Here is a 17,569-nt window from a genome sequence, read left to right on the forward strand (position 1 = left end):
GTTAGATGGAAGATTTGCCTGTTGCAGCGCAGGGTCCTCCTGTCCTTCACCTCCAGGGTAATGACTTAACTGCTGAGCTGAAGACAGTGCAACCAATTCCTATCTGCGTGCCTGTGCAGGATTTGTGACAGGTAGGATAAAAGAAAGAAGAGCGGCCAAGTTTTAAACTACCTAGTTATCCAAAATGGTGATAGGCTGGTAGTAATGTCCAGAATATAGATTGGAATCTCATTAATAAGCCTTTTGCTCCATCTTCATTAAAAGTACATGGATTCCTCTACTCAGCAAAAAGATCCCTCAGGCTTGAAATTTCATTATCTAAGCCTTCTGCCAGGGAGAGTTTTGGAGTGTGGGGTTTGAGTTTTGCTGTGCTCTGTCATCCCTTCCCCACAAGTCATCTGTACTCGTGTTGTTTTTTATCCTTCACAGACATACTGAAGACCTGATAGTGACACCATTTGCCCAGGTATGTCCCAGGTCCCTGTGCGTGCTTAGGTGAGAAAAGTCGGCTTGTCACAGTTGCGTGCTCTGAGAAATTCCTGCCACAATACCTTCTTTAGGCTCCCCAAATAAAAAAAGTAGCTTAAGCTTTGAAGCTTTATTTTTTCAGGCTGAAGGTTAATCAAAAACAAAACAAAAATAAAGCAGGGAGGGGTGATGCTCAACAATATCTTTTTCACCCCCCTTTTTTTCTTGTTTGTTTAACATTCAGCTGAATTCAGTGAATTCAGATTCTTGCATGCTGATTCGTAGTTTGTATTCCATTGAGCTTTGTTATTTTCCTTAAAGTGTAAGAACATCCAATACTTTATTGTTACAATGATTAGCAGTGCTTCTTCTTTTTTAAGAAGAAAAAGTGCTGGTACTCACCATGAAGTTTTTACAGTAAATGTCACACTTTAAACATTTGGTGGGGAAAGGGTTCCGGTACTGCATACCACTGAGTACCCCCAGGAAAAAAAGCACTGAGATTAGCACAGATTTTCTTTCCCACACAAATACAGAAGCAAAGAATATGACTTCATGGTGTACGTGGGGCGGGAGGTAAATTTTATTTTACCTACTTCTGAAAGCTTTAAAACATGCCAAAATACTGAGTTGCAAATACACAGCCTAATATTGTGTGCCCAGCCTGCTGCGTGCAGATGTTTAAGTCCTCATCTCTTCAATAGACACCAAATCCAACCAGACACTGGGGCTGGGGTAGCGGATGCTACTCTCTCAATTTTGTATCTCTCTCTGGTCCACCTGTGGAGATGATGAATAGGAAATAAAGCCGCAAGACCACGTTTTCTTTGCTTCTTGTCATATTTGCTTATCTGTGGTGCCAATGGTTTAAAGGAGTTCTTCATAATTTGAAGAAATCCTTTTGCCACGCTTCTCAGTACGAAGAGACATGCACCTTTCTGTTTGGGTACAGAAAGCACTTCCCTACCAGCCCACATTTTTAGCCTCTGGTACTTCCTGGTGAGAGTCAGCCTCAGTTTTGTACTTCATCCCACCCCCTCGTTGTTCTGGGGTCTTCTGTTGGCTTCAAAGAGCAGCTTCATAGCCCTAACACTCTCTGCCCATTGGCTTCCTATAGGTCCTGGCAAGCTTGAGGAGCGTACGTAATAATTTCTCCATCCTGGCAAATGTTCCTACGCCAACATCCAACAAGTAAGTGTGTGCCAGTTCTGGGGTGTTCAAGAAACACCTAAATGTGACTCGTTTGCAATTTTAGTTCTCGTTTGGTGCATCAGGCCAGATGGCACTTCCTGTGCTCAGCTGGATCTTTTCCACCACCAACCTACTTCCAAAGACTGTGCCTGGTTTGCTTAGTCCCCTTGTGGAGGGACTACAGAAAAAGAGGGAAACGCTGTGTTGCATACAAACATTACAGCTGACTGTACCCTGCACTGAGATTATGCATGGATAAAGGGCAAGTAAAAATATTTCAAATGAAATCTCCAGGTTCAGAGGCTGTGTTCCCCTGGAAGAGCCAGGACAGCAAAGTTTGGGAGGAGATAAGAACTACTTCCCACCAAGTCTGGTTTGGTGTTAAATCAGCTTCTGGCTATTCCTGGAGTTTTTAACTTTGAAATGCCTGCACCCCCAGGAACTCAACTTTTATATTGCGGTGGGGTATATCTTCTTGGTGCCCCAGTCCAGCCCTTGTAGTTGATGCCCTTGTGTTCCTTAAGAGCTGGAGCCTGAGCAGATGCTGTAATTCCACATAAGTCTCTGTTTGTATTTCTTTTCCCTTGCCTGCCTCTCCTCCCTTCCTCCCAGAACTACGGTAGGGGTTTAATTAATGCCAGAGGCAAAGTCCAGAGTCATAGAGTGTAGAGCAAGAATGAAAGTCAGCCTCATTCAGACATGCACAATGCATGCAAACCAATATCACTAAACCAGGGGTCAGCAACCCGCGGCTCCGGAGCCGCATGTGGCTCTTTTACACCTTTGCCGTGGCTCCGGGGCGGATACTAGTGAGGGGAGGAGGTGCATTGTGCGCCCCGACACTCCCCACTGTGGCGGGCGCTGTACTGGCTGTGACGTCGCATGGGGGCGGTACGTGCGTTAGTCATGCACCGTCCCGACGTCACCTTCCTGCCCGCTGTCAGATCGCGGCTCCAGAGATATATTTGTTTTAAATGTCACAATGGTTTTGCGGCTCCCAGTTTTTTTTCCTTCGGAAACAGGTCCAAGTGGCTCTTTTTGTCTTAAAGGTTGCAGACCCCTGCACTAAACACATAACCATCTGCCCAGCTACTAAAGGAACACCAACGTTACCAATGTATTTGTAGTCAGTTTTATGGCAATTGATTCTTCAGTTATTCTCCTGGTACAGCAGGCTAAGCTGTATCTTCCTTCTAGCAGGCTTATCCCTCAGAGATCAACTGAGATCAGGTTGCTGCTCCCTTCACATCCCCACTTAAAAACAATCACATTTCCATCTCAGTGGGATGGAATGGATTTTGGGTCCTACAGTATCTCCCAAGTTCATTTGCTGCCTGCAAACTTGCAGAGGTGACGTCTCAAGTGGCCAGGGGGGTGGGGTGGGGGGACATGTGCCAGAAAGAGTGGTGGCTGAGCCTGATCATCTATCTTTTCTCTCTTCTGTCCCCCTTAGGAGGTCTCCCATGGGCAGCCAGCCAACTGTTTGCAGAGCCACGCTCTCAGGTAATGGGATGCCTAGTGTTTAGTACTAAGAGGGTTCTGGTTCTGGAGGAGCAAACAAGGGAACATACACAGAGTCAGCATCATAGGCATCAAGTTTTGGGATCCATGAAAAGTTCAGTGGATTCCTGCTCCCTCTCCAGGATCTGCAGCGTGCACGATGTATTGTATAAATCTCTCCTCAAAGGTCCACATTCAGTAAAGGGGGCTTTGTCTCTGGGCGGAAACAGGTAATTGGAGCCACTCTGTGCAGATGTGGCCTTTACTATGAAACACAGTGAGGTGGCCAACTCATGCATCTATCTCTGTACACATGGGAGCCATGGAGCATTTCCCACCAGGAATCTTCTTTGCATGGCTTTGACATTCACAAGAGCACAGCTCCTCTTAATTCAGTGGTGCTTGTTCAGGAGAGCTCCCAAAGTACCGTACCTGTGTCCTGTGTTAATTAGTTGGGAAGGAGGGAACCCTTTGGAATTTTTGCCACAAGTGCCAGAATATCTTGGGTTGGCCAGAATTTCCCTGAGTGCAATGCAACCCTTGAAAGGAGAAAGGGAAAAGCAGCCCCGTGCCACATGGCTGCAAAAGCTGCCACCCTCAGGTGCTTGTTCCTGATGCTTCAAATCCATCAATCACCCCTGACCTCTTGAGCATCAGCTTCCTCCATGGCCCCAAAGGAAATGATCAGCCTGACTTGTCTTCCTCTATAAAAAGTTGCAACACCTGGCATTGCTGCCTGGGTTCTGAACTGTAAGAGGACCCCAGCACTCCTACATTGCTAAATCAAAGAGCATATTCTTGGCAAAGCCATGTTATCTAAAGCTACAATAACTGGCACTTATCCCCCTAATTCCTCCAGCTGTGGTGTGGGCTAAACAGCAGGATACTTAGAGCTTGGAATGGCAAGAAAGGCTGACTGCAAAAGAATGAGCATAGTATCTAATGGCCAAGACTGCATTAGCTTGGCCATGAACTCGCTGATTGGTGGCTTTAGGCGAGTCCTGCTCTCAGCTTCAGCCCCTGCCCCATCAATGTTATCAGAATAGTTGACTGGTTCTCTGTGCTTTTGGCCAGAAATTCATCTTGCAATCTGTGTGCCACCATTTGGCCAACATCAGATGGGTTTTCAACACCATCCACGGTTTCATTTATAATTGACTGCGCATTTGGGGTGTTTCCCTCAAGTTTCTGGAGCTTCCACTTCTGCTACCCAGTAGCAGAAGGAACTGCAGTCAGCCTCTTGAACTTCACAGCATCGTTTGATTCTCTCCTAGATGTCCAAAACCATATGCCCAGCTTTATGTTCCTGCCTTGTATGTATGTGGCTCATCTACCTGTTCCCCCCTTTCCTTGAGCCCTGGTTCCTAAGTAAATTAGCTCATTCATAACATCACTTGGGTGGTCTTGTGCATACTTATACTTCCGCTAAGCTTCACATCTCTTTGGGAGCATGGTGAAGTGGGTGGAATGGGAAGCGTGGTTTTCTTGAAATGGTTCCTTTGCCGCTTCTTTTTCCCATCACAACCACACGACTTGAGTTCCACAGGTCCCCTTTTCTTTAAACCACACCTATGCCAGTTGTGACCCACTGCTGCTGCCTGCTTCGTGCTTTGCAACCCCACCCCAGCCCCATTTTCTGCAGTCCCAGGCAGGCAGTGAAAACAGGAAATCTATCAGGCCCCTGGTGAGCTCCGATAGATGACTGGCAGGTCATAGGTTTTAAGACCTTTGGGGCTATTTAAAAGAATATAATAAGAAGAAAATCTCTCTGGGACTGTGCTGCTTGCTCTGAATATCCCAATATCCTATGCCTGCCCTCGATATCCCTTGGCAACGTGTTTCCTAAGCTGTCTGCAGGTGAGGCAAGAGGAACAGAACTGGCCAAGGGTGAACTTCATGCTTCTCCATCACTTAAACCTGACTGGCTGTTTTCTTACCCCACTTATCTTGCAGAAGAAACATACCAGCAGATGGCCAAAGAGACCTTGGAAGAGCTAGACTGGTGCCTTGACCAGCTGGAGACCATTCAGACGTACCGCTCTGTTAGTGAGATGGCATCCAACAAGGTAGGGCTCAGAGCTTGCTTGGCCTGTTCTATGGCTGTCACCCTGGTTTCCAGAATGGTGCAAGCACCTCCCTTTGCTGCAGCGTGGAGTGCCCTTGTTCTGAGTTTCCATCAGTCAGCCGTGCCCACTTGCACAATAGTGGTGCAAGCGATGCCTTTTTTCTCTGTTGCTTTTGGTTGCTGCAACACTTTAGGGGCCTGGGGGCCAGGATCTGCGTGCTCTCAGCCCTGCATCTTTATGGGATTGCATTTGGGAACAAAAAGGGCAAAACTCTTGGGTCAAATTGGCAGCCGCAGTTGATCTAGTTGAGCACAATTCATACTGTCTGGGGGCAGATTAAGAGCAGGTCTGTCCCAGCAAAGCCCCCTCCAGAAATTTATTTGAGGACTATGAGATAGGTAAAGGTAAAGGGACCCCTGACCATTAGGTCCAGTCGTGACCAACTCTAGGGTTGTGGTGCTCATCTCGCTTTATTGGCCGAGGGAGCCGGCGTACAGCTTCCGGGTCATGTGGCCAGCATGACTAAGCCGCTTCTGGTGAACCAGAGCAGTGCACGGAAACGCCGTTTACCTTCCTGCCAGAGCGGTACCTATTTACCGTATTTTTCGCTCTATAAGACGCACCGGACCACAAGACGCACCTAATTTTTGGAGGAGGAAAACAAGAAAAAAAAATATTCTGAATCTCAGAAGCCAGAACAGCAAGAGGGATCGCTGCACAGCGAAAGCAGCGATCCCTCTTGCTGTTCTGGCTTCTGTGATAGCTGTACAGCCTGCATTTGCTCCATAAGACGCACGCACATTTCCCCTTACTTTTTATGAGGGAAAAAGTGAATCTTATAGAGCAAAAAATACGGTATCTACTTGCACTTTGACGTGCTTTCAAACTCCTAGGTTGGCAGGAGCAGGGACCGAGCAATGGGAGCTCCCCCTGTCGCGGGGATTCGAACCGCCAACCTTCTGATCGGCAAGTCCTAATTATTGTATTCTGCAGGCCAAATCAGACATACGTAGCAAACACACAAACACCCCTACCTGTCTTGGTCCTTAAATTGCAATGCAATCAATTTCAGTCTTATTTATTAAGATGTTCATATCTGTACTGTACAGGGCAGTATATTAATGATAAAGCTATAGATATGGATGGAGAGAGATGGAATCATACATTAGTAACTGTTGACATGCAAAAAGGTTTCTGCCTCTGGTTTGTGCATGGCTTAGTTCTTTGTTTTCTGGGCCACAATAACTATTATGCTGCTCCTGCTGTTTGAATCTTCGCTGAGTAGGGCAGATGTGGTTTTAAAGACTGTTGCGAAGCGCTACATCAAAGTGGGCTGTGAAGTGTCTCGTGGCCAGGAGACTCTCACTTGGGGGAGAGCTAAGGGGACTTGCAGGGCAGGGAAATGCAAAGTGGAGAGCTGCTTCGCTGAGAAATGGACAGGTGCTGCTTTGCAGGATACATCCTACAGGAGAAACGTGGCCGTTCCTAGATACAAATGGATTAATCCAGATGAATGAGCTCATAGTCTGGTGTACGTGTGTTTAGTTGTGTGTTTGCTTTATGTTTCGAGATAATTGGCCTGAGAATCCCCGCTGCAGTTGGTGTACTCTCCCTTTTATCTATATCTCGTATTGTCTTTTGTGAAACTCCGGATTATGTACACAGAATTCCCAGGGAGTCTCTCATCCAAGCATTGACCAAACCCACCTGTTTAGCTACAGCAAATCCACTATGTCAAGCGCCTTTTATATATTCCCAAAGGTCTGTTCTCCCCAAGGCCCCACTCCCTTTCTCTTTGCCACTCCCTGTCTTAAGAAGTTTGTGCTTGCAATTGAACAATCTGGAATTAATTGTGAAAAGGGCCAAACCGGATGCCGAACGCATGTGGGGTGTGAGAGATGGGGGACACAAGAACAGCATATATCTATGTTTCTCTCCCCAACCCTACTGGATCTGCTGGCTCCTTAATGTGTATGTGTGGGGGGGGGGTGTTATAGCGTTGGGGATTAGCCTTAAAACCCTCTCCTGTATCAGCACTTTCCCATCTTCAGAACAGTCTCATTCATTCATACCTTCTTCCCTCATGGAGCCCCTCATCCAAGCAATGACTGGACCAAGGCCTGCTGAGGTTCTTCAAGTTGGTGATCTCATGTGCCTTCAGACTGTTTCCCTGGGACTGAAGTGTGCAGTCATGCAGTAATTAGCAAAATGAAAACCTTATGTGATCCTAGTAGCAGATCACTTGAGTCAGGTCTGGTTTGGCCCAAGAGTCCACAGTTTACTCTATTGTGCAGCAGGCTTCAGCATGGACTTCTGAAGGGTCGCCACTGGCCAGACTAAGGGAGGAGGGTCTGCAGCTGGCTGCCTGACACAGAATTCCAGCTTTCCAGCAATGCTGCTGCTTACATAAGAGAAGGAGCTAGAGGAGCATTTGTGGTGTTGCTGCTGCTGCTTTGTTTTGTTTTAAAGTTAGAAGTTAAATAGGTTGACACAGAAGGTGCCTGCTGGAATCTACTTGGGAGGAAAAGTTCCATTCTCGGAACTGCAGACTGGAGCTCCCTCAGCTGACTCTGAATACGAGCTGCTAGCCATCACAAGTGGGAAGAGTGGAAGTCCTGCCTGCAGGCTTCCTTTCTGGCCAGCTACTGTGAGAGAGGATGCTGAACTAAATCCAGCAGCTTCTTGTATTCTTAACGAGAGAGCCGCAGTGCATTCATGTCCTGTTTGTAGGCTAGACTAGATGGGTATTTGGCTTGATCCAGTAGAGCTCATCTTATAGCAGACATGTTCAATTGGTCAACTGCGATCGACAGGTAGATCCCCTGATGATCCTGGTAGATCGCAGGATCCTTATCGATCGTGAGCTTAGAATAACTTCTGAATTAATTTTTTCCGCCCCCTCGCTCTGTCCCTCCGTCGCGTCTAGTGGCTGGAGTTTGTTGTTTTCTAGTTGCAATGTGGAATACATTGATCGACTTTAGTACTGCGTCCATTTGTTATTTGCGGAGTGTGAGATAAGCGAAGCATGTCATTCTCCCTTAAGAAAAGCACAACAACTTTGCTCTCCCCCCCAAAAAAGCTCAACAATTCTGGTCAATCCTCAATGACAACTGATAGATCACTGCCAGTTTTTGTACACTGGGAGCAGATCGCAGTCTCTTGTGAGTTGGACGGGCCTGTCTTATAGGATTCTCTGATTAAGAGGACTCTGGCAATCTTACTGCTTAATGTGGCAAGTTAGGGTACTGCCCTGTGAGCCACTATTTCTCAGCCTTGGTCTCCAGTTTGTTGATAATACAGTGGTACCTTGGGCTACATACGCTTCAGGTTACATACGCTTCAGGTTACAGACTCCGCTAACCCAGAAATAGTACCTCAGATTAAGAACTTTGCTTCAGGATAAGAACAGAAATTGTGCGGCAGCGGGAGGCCCCATTAGCTAAAGTGGTACCTCAGGTTAAGAACAGTTTCAGGTTAAGAATGGACCTCCGGAATGAATTAAGTACTTAACCTGAGGTACCACTGTAATGGTAACCTAACTTAATACGACTGTTGCAAGAACAACTGAGAGATGATACGTGGCAAAACCTTCAAACGTTTCAAAAATCCACTATAAATGCAAAGTATTACAGTGGTACCTCAGGTTAAGTACTTAATTCGTTCCGGAGGTCTGTTCTTAACCTGAAGCATCACTTTAGCTAATGGGGCCTCCTGCTGCCACCGCGCCATTGGAGCACGATTTCTGTTCTCATCCTGAAGCAAAGTTCTTAACCTGAGGTGCTATTTCTGGGTTAGCAGAGTCTGTAACTTGAAGCGTATGTAAACTGAAGTATATGTAACCCGAGGTACCACTGTATTATTACTTGCAAGTATTCATTCCAGCCTGACATTTGAAGTATCATCTTTGCTCAGGCAACGCTCCTCCATATGTCCATCTAGGCATGGGTAACAACTCTTTGGAAAGTTCCCCATCACAGCTCCCATTTGTTTCAGTGTGGCTTGTGTGAGGAGTGTTTCAGGTGTGAGCTCCAAGAATCCCTCACAGTGTTGCACAGGCGATGCCAATTCACAACCCCCCTGATCTGAGAGTTATTTCCCAGCATTCTTTTTGTGAAATTGCAGTGAATTATAGGTGCCCCTCGTGTAGACCACGGTGCAATTGCTTGGGGCAGCAAAAATGTTTGGAATGGCCATGTTTCAGGAAGTAAACCTCTGTAGGTTCCGTGTCCTCATTCCGCAGAGAGATGCATGCCTGTGCTTAAGTGAACCAGCATTTATTCTAGCTGGTAGGTTTATGTTGAAAATGGGTCACAGTCTGCTCACCTAAAGCTCTGGATACCTTATAAGAGGTTGTTTTCCCCTGAAAAGAGCAAGGGAGAGAGCTAGCAAAGGGGGTGTTGAGGACAGGGTAACGTTTCAACCAGCCTTTTCTGAAAGGGGAGCAGTTTTGCCGCTCCTAGTTAAAGTGTACCTTCTTCCCACTGTATGGTAGTGGGTGTATGCAATCGTGTTTTGTATTCATGGCGCATGGCAGCGGCTCTGTGTAGGCTGAGTTGGGGTCTTCCCATCCTTGTGCTCAGATTGTCCTGCTCCGACAGCAAGAAGGAAGAGCAGACCGTCCCTCTGAAGGGCCTCTTGTCCTGCCTCTGTGGTTTTTTTATGTTGCCACGTCTGGAACGTGGAGCCCCAAGGGCAGGGTGCCCTCGAGTTGTGGGTAGCAGCAGGCCTAACGCTGAAAGCAAAGGCACTCAAACATAGCTCAGGTGCGTGAACAGAAAAAATAGAATGCCCGCCTCTAGTATTGGGGGTGTGGAGGGGTGCTCTTGGGATATGTGCATGCAAACGGGGAGCAAGAACACATTCGCCCCTGCAGGTATTTCTTCTATCCCATAATACCCTTCAGGCCGTGTCCTGGTCCTGCACCAGCTTCACATTCCCAGGTGTGTTTGCAAGGGAGGGACAGTGTTTCATGCACTTGGGATACTGTGGCAATTTCTTCCCTCCCAAACACACAAAAATGCCGGGACAGCTGCCTAGATATATAGGAAGCAAAACCAAGCCAGCGACGATTGAAGGCTAGAAGTCTGGTTGTCAGGAGGTTTTAACACACCTAACCAGAATTGATCTATACGGTTGTGCAAATGCAAATATGACAGAGTGGAGAAGCTGATAAAACAGGCTGTTGCTGCGACTGGACCCAGTACTCTTAGCTTTCCCCTCCCTCCCTCCTCCCCCCTCCCATCCCCACCAGGGCAGTTTTCTTAAGTCCCTCACCTTTCTCAAAGCTTGAGATAAAACTGCTGCGAGCCATGAATGTCAGACTGAGGTGGCTACGGATCAGAATGAAAAAGCAGAATGGTGGGTCACTGGCCGCAGCTGGCTGGCCCCTTGCCCCCTGCTGACGTTGGGCGGGGAGGGGGCAGAGTCCTGCTGCCCATCCCACTGTGAGCTGGAGCATCTTGCTGTTCAGTTTGCAGCCCCTGTCTGGGAACTGCAGCCAAGCAGCTCTCCGAGAGTCCATGTGTGTTCCTTTCTGCCTCGTTTCCTCCACCAGCAGAGCTGGGTTACCCGGTCACCTTCCGTGAAGTCTTCCGCCAAGCCCACCAGGCGTTCTCTGTTGCTGCTGCTGCAAAGGAGGGGAGGCTAGAGCCTCAGAAGCTTTTCTCCTTTGAGACCCAGAGCTCCGGAGCTTCCTCTCCCTTCCCCCTCGCCGGTCGGTCATTTGCCCGGTTTGTTTAGCCAGCTCTTTCTGAGGTGCTCCTTCGGTAACCACCTCCCCCCTTCCCCGCCTCTTCCCTCATTTCACTTCCACTCCCTCCCACCCCCCCAGCCGCCGCCTCTCTCTCATCGCCACCTGACATCATTTCCCATCTACCCAGTGCTGCAGTGAGAGAAGAGCGCGCGCACACTTGCACACAAACGCCAAGCTGGGGATGCAGCTGAGGCTGAGCCGTGCAAGGAGGTACCGTCTCCGTGGTGACCGCTGCCCTCACACCCGGGAGGAGATGATGAGGACGTGCCTCCTGCCAATGCAGCTCCTGCCTTGTTAACTGGGTGGCTGCCATGTGGTACCCAGAAGTGGCTGGGAATCTCCAGCCGGCTCCACCTGGAAGAGACCGTTCCTCTTTGCAGTGACTCCTCCTGCTGCCGTCTTCAGCCTCTCTCTTCTTCACGAGCAGCTGCACTTTTTTTCTTTGCCTCTCCCTCCCGTGCACCGAAGAGAGGGGCTGTGTGTTTTGCTCGTAGCCGGAGCAGCAGCGTTGCACTGTGGGTATTTCCTCCTCATCTGCAGTACAGCCAGAGACGGTGGGGTTTTCTCAGGCTTTGGCCTGCCTTGCCCATCTCCCCGGTCCACGGTCCCCTGGTGGGGGCATCAGTGAGGAGCAGCAGAGATGTGAGGGTCCTTGTGCAGGGCGGGTTGGCCAGCAAGAGCCATGCCAGGCCCCAACCCGCTCATGGAAGGAACAGCTCTGTGGGATTAACCCCTTCCTTTCCTACCAACACCAAGGAAAGGGGGCACCACAGATCGGCCGCTCACCTGGAAAGAGGGAAGACCACGTCGGTGGGTAACCCAGAGAGCCTCTGCCGCCCACTGGCGGAGAACGGAAGATGCCCTTAGTGGATTTTTTCTGTGAGACCTGTGCGAAACCATGGCTGGTTGGCTGGTGGGACCAGGTAATCTGGATATACCCGGGGTGGGTGGGTGTGGAGGGATGAAATTGGGGGAAGTATGTGTTTTTGTGGGGGTGGGGTGGGGGAGAGAACTTTGCGATGGACAATATCTGATGCCCCACCACCACACGGGCAACTGGGGTGGCTTCCTGAGGCAGCTTTAAGGGAGACGTCTGGTAGCCAAAGCTTTGTTGCCTGCATAATGTTGCTAAGAGTAGCAGGATAAATGCCTGGATGCTGGAAGGGTCCTAATGCAGTGTGCATCCTGACAAGGTCAGAAATGGGCATGACTAGTTGGGAGTGCTGCTTGCAACAGCCCAGTCCCGGGAGCGTGGAGTACTGTGTCTGCCAAGAGATACTGAAGGAGGCCTGTGTCCTTCCTGCCTGCCTACAATGTCAACATTAGGGCTGTCGCTACTTCTGCACTGTCCGTTCTCCCCGTGGCTAGAGAGATGTGCAGCCTTGGTAGACTCTGATGCTCTGATTTTGTGAGCCTTGGAAGAGAGACCTGACATGTGTCTCCTGCCCTGTGTCTATTTGTGTCGCATGGACCAGCTCAATGGAGCAGGGCATGGTCAGCTACCTGAAGAACATCCCTGCTTCTGGAACATGGGGTTTTGGGTGGTGCCTCCTTGTGAGTGTGTGGGTCTGTGGAACTGCAGGCGCTTACGGGACTCTGTATCAGTTTTGTTTATTTCAGGTTATGCAGCTTTTTAGAAATACTGCCTTGCCCTGCAGAATTGTGGATTTCCAGGACTGCGTGTCAAGTGTGCTTGTAGAGGTCACAAGGAATGTTGGTGTGCATGGAAGCTGTTCACTTCCCCTGGCTTGATTCACTTACTCAGTTTCACTGGATGTGAATTTCAGACAGTGTCTTTTCTTGCATTTGTGCCTTGGAAATAGAGTGTGTGCACTTTGCACAGGGACTTGTGCGTAGGTTCTGAGAGGTAGCCACTTACGTGACGAAAGCTGTTGGTCTTTGGGGGTTGAATGTCATTGTGCTTTTGTAGAGGTCACCCTAGGAATGGTGTTTGAGTCTAGGAAGGAGGCTATGTGGCTTTGAGTACCTGCACATGTACCTCGGGGGAACCAAAGGTCGCCAGTGGAATTGTATGCTTTCATGGGATGTGACTATAAGCCTTGCTGGGATGGTGGGTTTGCATGAGAATGCACCATGCCAGAAGTCTGTATGCGTGTGCACATGTGTAGACGTGGGTAGAAGTGTTTGCTAAACTGCATTTCACATGTGTACCGTTTTATGGGTGGTGGCAGAAGACACCCCTTTGTTTCTCCTTGTAACAAGTCACCTGATGTAGGTCAACTTCTTATTGGTTGGCCATTGGGCCCCTGAAGCTAAAAGGGGGACTTGCTCAAGTCCATGGCTAAGCCACAGTTTGAATGCTAGCCCTCCAAACAACCCAGGAGCCAACACTGGCCCTCGCTGGGGCCTTTTTAATTCCTGTTTTCCCTTGCTCTCGACACACCGTCTTTACATGGCAGCTGCTGCAGAAAGGAGGTAAGATAGTGGAGAGCAAACAGGGCTTTGATGTAAACAAGCCTGCTGGGATATCTCAGTTGGCAGAGCATGAGACTCTTGATCTTAAGAGTTGTGGGTTCTAGCCCCACGTTAGGCAAAAAGACCCTTGTGTTGCACGGAGTTGGACTAGATGACCCTCAGGGTCCCTTCCAACTTTACAGTTCTATGAAGCCAGTGTGGTAGGGCATGTTGTTAAGAGTGGGCAGATCTCATTACACAGATAAAGAGCCCATAGCCCTCCTGGTGTTGTTGGACCACAATGTCACTGACTACTGGCCAATGTTAGGAACTCAGGTATATAAACTAATTGCCAAATGGCACCTTAAACCTAGGTTACGGGTCACCACAACAGAATGTCTAGGTGCCTTTTTTTGGAGTGGATTTGTTGTTGTTGTTGTTCATTTCATTTCTATACCACTTCATATTTCAAAGGGAAAAAAATCTCAAAAATGATTTACAATACATTCAAACATTAAGTAAAACAATCCAGAATAAAACAAATTCAAGCTTCATAGAAAATATTTCAGATTCTTCTCTAAGTTACATTTTTATTTCCCCATATTTATTTGCCTACTGAATTCATATAGCTGCCCCATAGCAGAACTCTAGGAAGCCAGTGTGGTCTAGTGGTTAGAGTGTCGGACTATTAACTGAGAGATCAGGGTTCGAATCCCCACTCAGTCATGAAACTCACTGGGTGACCATGGACCAGTCACAGCCTCTTAACCTCCCTCACAGGGTCATTGTAGGGATTAATTGAGGAAGAGGGGGAACTATGTACTCCTTGAAGAAAAAGGTGGGATATAAATGCAATAAATATGCTCTTCTGCTTACCTGCTTAAGAAAGCTGGAGGAGGCAGTCGGATGGAGTTGTCAGTTGCCAATCTGGCAACCAGAGATTTCCATGTGGTCACAATTGAACCTGTGACAGTCGCAAAATGTGCCTGGCTAATTTCTAACACTGCTACTGGCCACAGGTTCCCCATCCCTGCCTAATTGGGCATCAGTTCTTGTCTGCTTCAGATGAATTGCTAAGGGCGAATATCCCACCCCCCAACAAAGACTCCCACTCCTCTTGAGTCACAATGATTAGGGGTTCAGACTCTCAGGAAGAAAAACCAAAACCTCCCTTTAGATCTGGTGCTGATTTTGACACCAAAGTCAGAATCCAATAGAGCATGGCATGTTTTGTGGCCTGGCCTGGTTTCAGCAGTGCTCAGTTCTTTCAAGAAATTAAAAACAGTGTTTTTTTAAGACGGCAAGTGTGAAGGTGCCCACTGCCATTCTGTGGTAACTGAAACGTTCAACAATAGACTGAAGGAAATAGTTCTGTCCGTCTCTCCCTAGTTCTAAGAGCATTTCACAAGCTCACAACCACAACTTACACTCAAACCAGACCATTGCTCCGTCATTTTAGGGCAACAGCATTTTGGATAGGGAATCTTTCCCAGCCCTATCCAGAGATGACGAGGGTTGAACCTGAGATCTTCTACATGCAAAGCAGACATTCTAGCCACTGAGTCTGTAGCAGAGCTGGAAATCCTGAATTCTTTATATTCTGCACTCTGTTAAGAGCAACACTTCTGGTTACATGCCAAGCCTTCTGCTTCCAATTTCAAGGTTTAAGTGAAGAGGTCTAAAAATCTTTAAACAAGCCCCCTTTTATCACAAAAGGCCACTTGCCTGTTTCAGAACAGGGTCTATACATCCAGTTCCGCGTGGGAGTTGGTGGTGACCTCTGGTAGCAACACGCTAACAGGAGACCAGGTTGGCTTTGCCAATGCATTTGCCCCTCACTGACCCCGTTGCCACCTTGCTTCTCCCCCTCTACTTCCACCCTCTAAGCAGCAGTGCCACAGGCAGTGGAGGGGGGGTCAAGTGAGGACCCCCACCCACCAACAGCTATGGCTTGTTGTGAGCTCCTGTAGTATCCTCTGTTCTTTCAACATTTCATCTACTTCACCTCTGGTCTCCAGCATCCCATAGCTGGAACCTGTCTTTTACCATGAAGTCGTAATATGGGACGTGGACTTGCTTTTAATTTTTAACAGTATATATCTGTCTTTCTCTCAATTCTCCCACTGCTTCTTCTCCTTCCTTCCTTCCTTCCTTCCTTCCTTCCTTCCTTCCTTCCTTCCTTCCTTCCTTCCTTCCTTCTCTCCTTTCTTTGGAAACCCTGCCCCATTAACCCTTTATACCAAAACAGAAAACTTGCAGCGGTGCCGCTGGATTTGACCTCCATGAGGTTGGAGGCCAACACAATATACCACACTGGTTCCTTGGTTTATATGAAAATCTCTTCCCACTCCAGAAATAGGGGAACAGGGAAAAGTGTCAATGCCAACATACTTATCAATAACCTCTTGGAACTCCTGCTTGCTTTTGACCTCTAAGTCCCCTTCTATGTGTGTGTCAACTCCTTTTTATCAAATTGCTTCTCAAGTCTGCTTCTACTTGCTGATCTGCAGGTAGTGTGTACACCAAGGTTTTTCCCCCACCCCAGATCCCTCTCTTCCTCTAACACAGTGGACTGTGTTTTTCTACTGTACATTTTGACCTAGCTTGCTATGACCACCACCAGACTGCAGAACCCAAAATAAGCTGTGTGTTCTATTATTCTGTCTGGGAGTTTTCCCTTCCTGCTCCTACCTCCCTGTATATACCTGTCTGAGGATCAAGGCATGCAGCCATGTGGAAAAGGCATACAGTATGCTATGTGTCTCCATTATTTTATGCCTTCTGCATGTTCATTGGATTCCATGTGGTGTGGAAGTCTTTGCAGAATGCAGCCTTGTTTCCTTTTTGTTTTTTTCAACGTTCCTCAGTTTGGGGGGGGGGGGTTCAGAGGGAAGGGGAGGGGATGGTTGTATATATGGTGATGAGGGAAGGAGAAATAGAACTGCTGTGTTCACAAAGGGAGATGCTGCAGGTTTTTCCAAATGATCCGTCAAAACTTGACCAGGGCACTGCTTAGTTTTTGCAGTTTAGTCACTCAGGGCCCAATTCAAGTTGCAGCATAATAACCAGAATGTGGGGAGGGAAGAATAGCAATGTTTCAGGGGGAACTGCTGAGCCGTGGCTGGCTTCTTATAAAATTAAAGACTTGCAGTGTTCTGGTGTGGCAGCACACAACCTTCAAATACAGTCATACCTCTTGTTACGTTTGCTTCAGGTTAAATCTTTTCAGGTTGCATCCTGCGGTAACCCGGAAGTACCGGAAAGGGTTACTTCCGGGTTTTGCAGCTCGCACATGCGCAGACGTTCAATTTGATGTCATGCGCAGAAGCAGCGAATCATGACCCGTGCACACGTTCTGCTCATGTTGCGAACGGGGCCCCGGAACGGATCACGTTCACAGCCAGAGGTACCACTGTAACTAAACTTTGGGTGCCCAGCTGACTTAACTTAGGGTTACCAGACGTCCCCGGTTCCTGGGGACAGTCCCCAGATTTGCAAATCTGACCCCGGACAAATTACATCCCTGGAATGTCCCCACGTTTGCAAATCTGTCCCCGGGAAACGTGGCAGCAGCAGCCTCAGCAGCCCGGAGTTGGCTCTGGCTGGCTCCGGGCTGCTGACTGCCGCCGCCACTGCCGAAGGGGAACCGGGGACGTCCGGTGGTACAGATCTCCTGCTCCCTTCCCCCTTTGTTTTGAGTGATGGGGGAGGCTCAGGAGTTGCGGGCGGGTGGCCATTGCCCAGGAGGGGTGGAAGGCACATGGTTTCTCTGCCGGGCAAGGTGCAAAGCCCTTTTTTTGCACCCTGTGAAACATAAATGTGCAGAGTTCTTTAAAAACTGGGCAACGGCCGCCCGCCCACCCGCCCATGACTCCCAAGCCTCCCCCGATCTCCTGCCCCCTCCCCCCCTTTGTTCTGACAGATTGGGGGAGGCTCAGGAGCTGCGGGTGGGCAGCCATTGCCCAGTTTTTAAAAAATCTCTGCACATTTATGTTTCACAGGGTGCGAAAGAAGGGCTTTGCACCTTTATACAATATGCATGTGTGCTTGGGCCCAGGGTCTTTTGCCTCACCATCCCCACTACTGACTCCCTGTTGCTACTCAGCTTCAAAAAAAAAAGTGTTCCTGGATTGATTGAAAAAAATCTGATCACCATAATTAACTGCTCCTGACTCCC

The 17,569-nt window shown here is 48.4% G+C and overlaps 1 protein-coding gene across 6 annotated transcripts in view; it reads left to right on the forward strand.

The window, feature by feature from the left end:
* The window catches only part of PDE4A (phosphodiesterase 4A), a 367,213-nt gene that overhangs the window by 305,033 nt on the left and 44,611 nt on the right, over positions 1–17,569 (forward strand). For 5 of the 6 annotated variants that reach the window (XM_081894065.1, XM_081894063.1, XM_081894064.1 and 2 more), the window contains 4 exons: positions 430–466; positions 1,586–1,659; positions 3,113–3,162; positions 5,113–5,225. In XM_081894065.1, coding sequence (XP_081750191.1) covers positions 430–466; positions 1,586–1,659; positions 3,113–3,162; positions 5,113–5,225 — 274 coding nt within the window. Of the gene's footprint in view, positions 1–429; positions 467–1,585; positions 1,660–3,112; positions 3,163–5,112; positions 5,226–11,480; positions 11,901–17,569 lie in introns of those variants that run through there. The other variant, XM_081894068.1, reaches the window with a different exon arrangement.

This window comes from Podarcis melisellensis (assembly GCF_964234715.1).
Source record: "Podarcis melisellensis genome assembly, chromosome: 17".
Lineage (NCBI taxonomy): Eukaryota > Metazoa > Chordata > Lepidosauria > Squamata > Lacertidae > Podarcis > Podarcis melisellensis.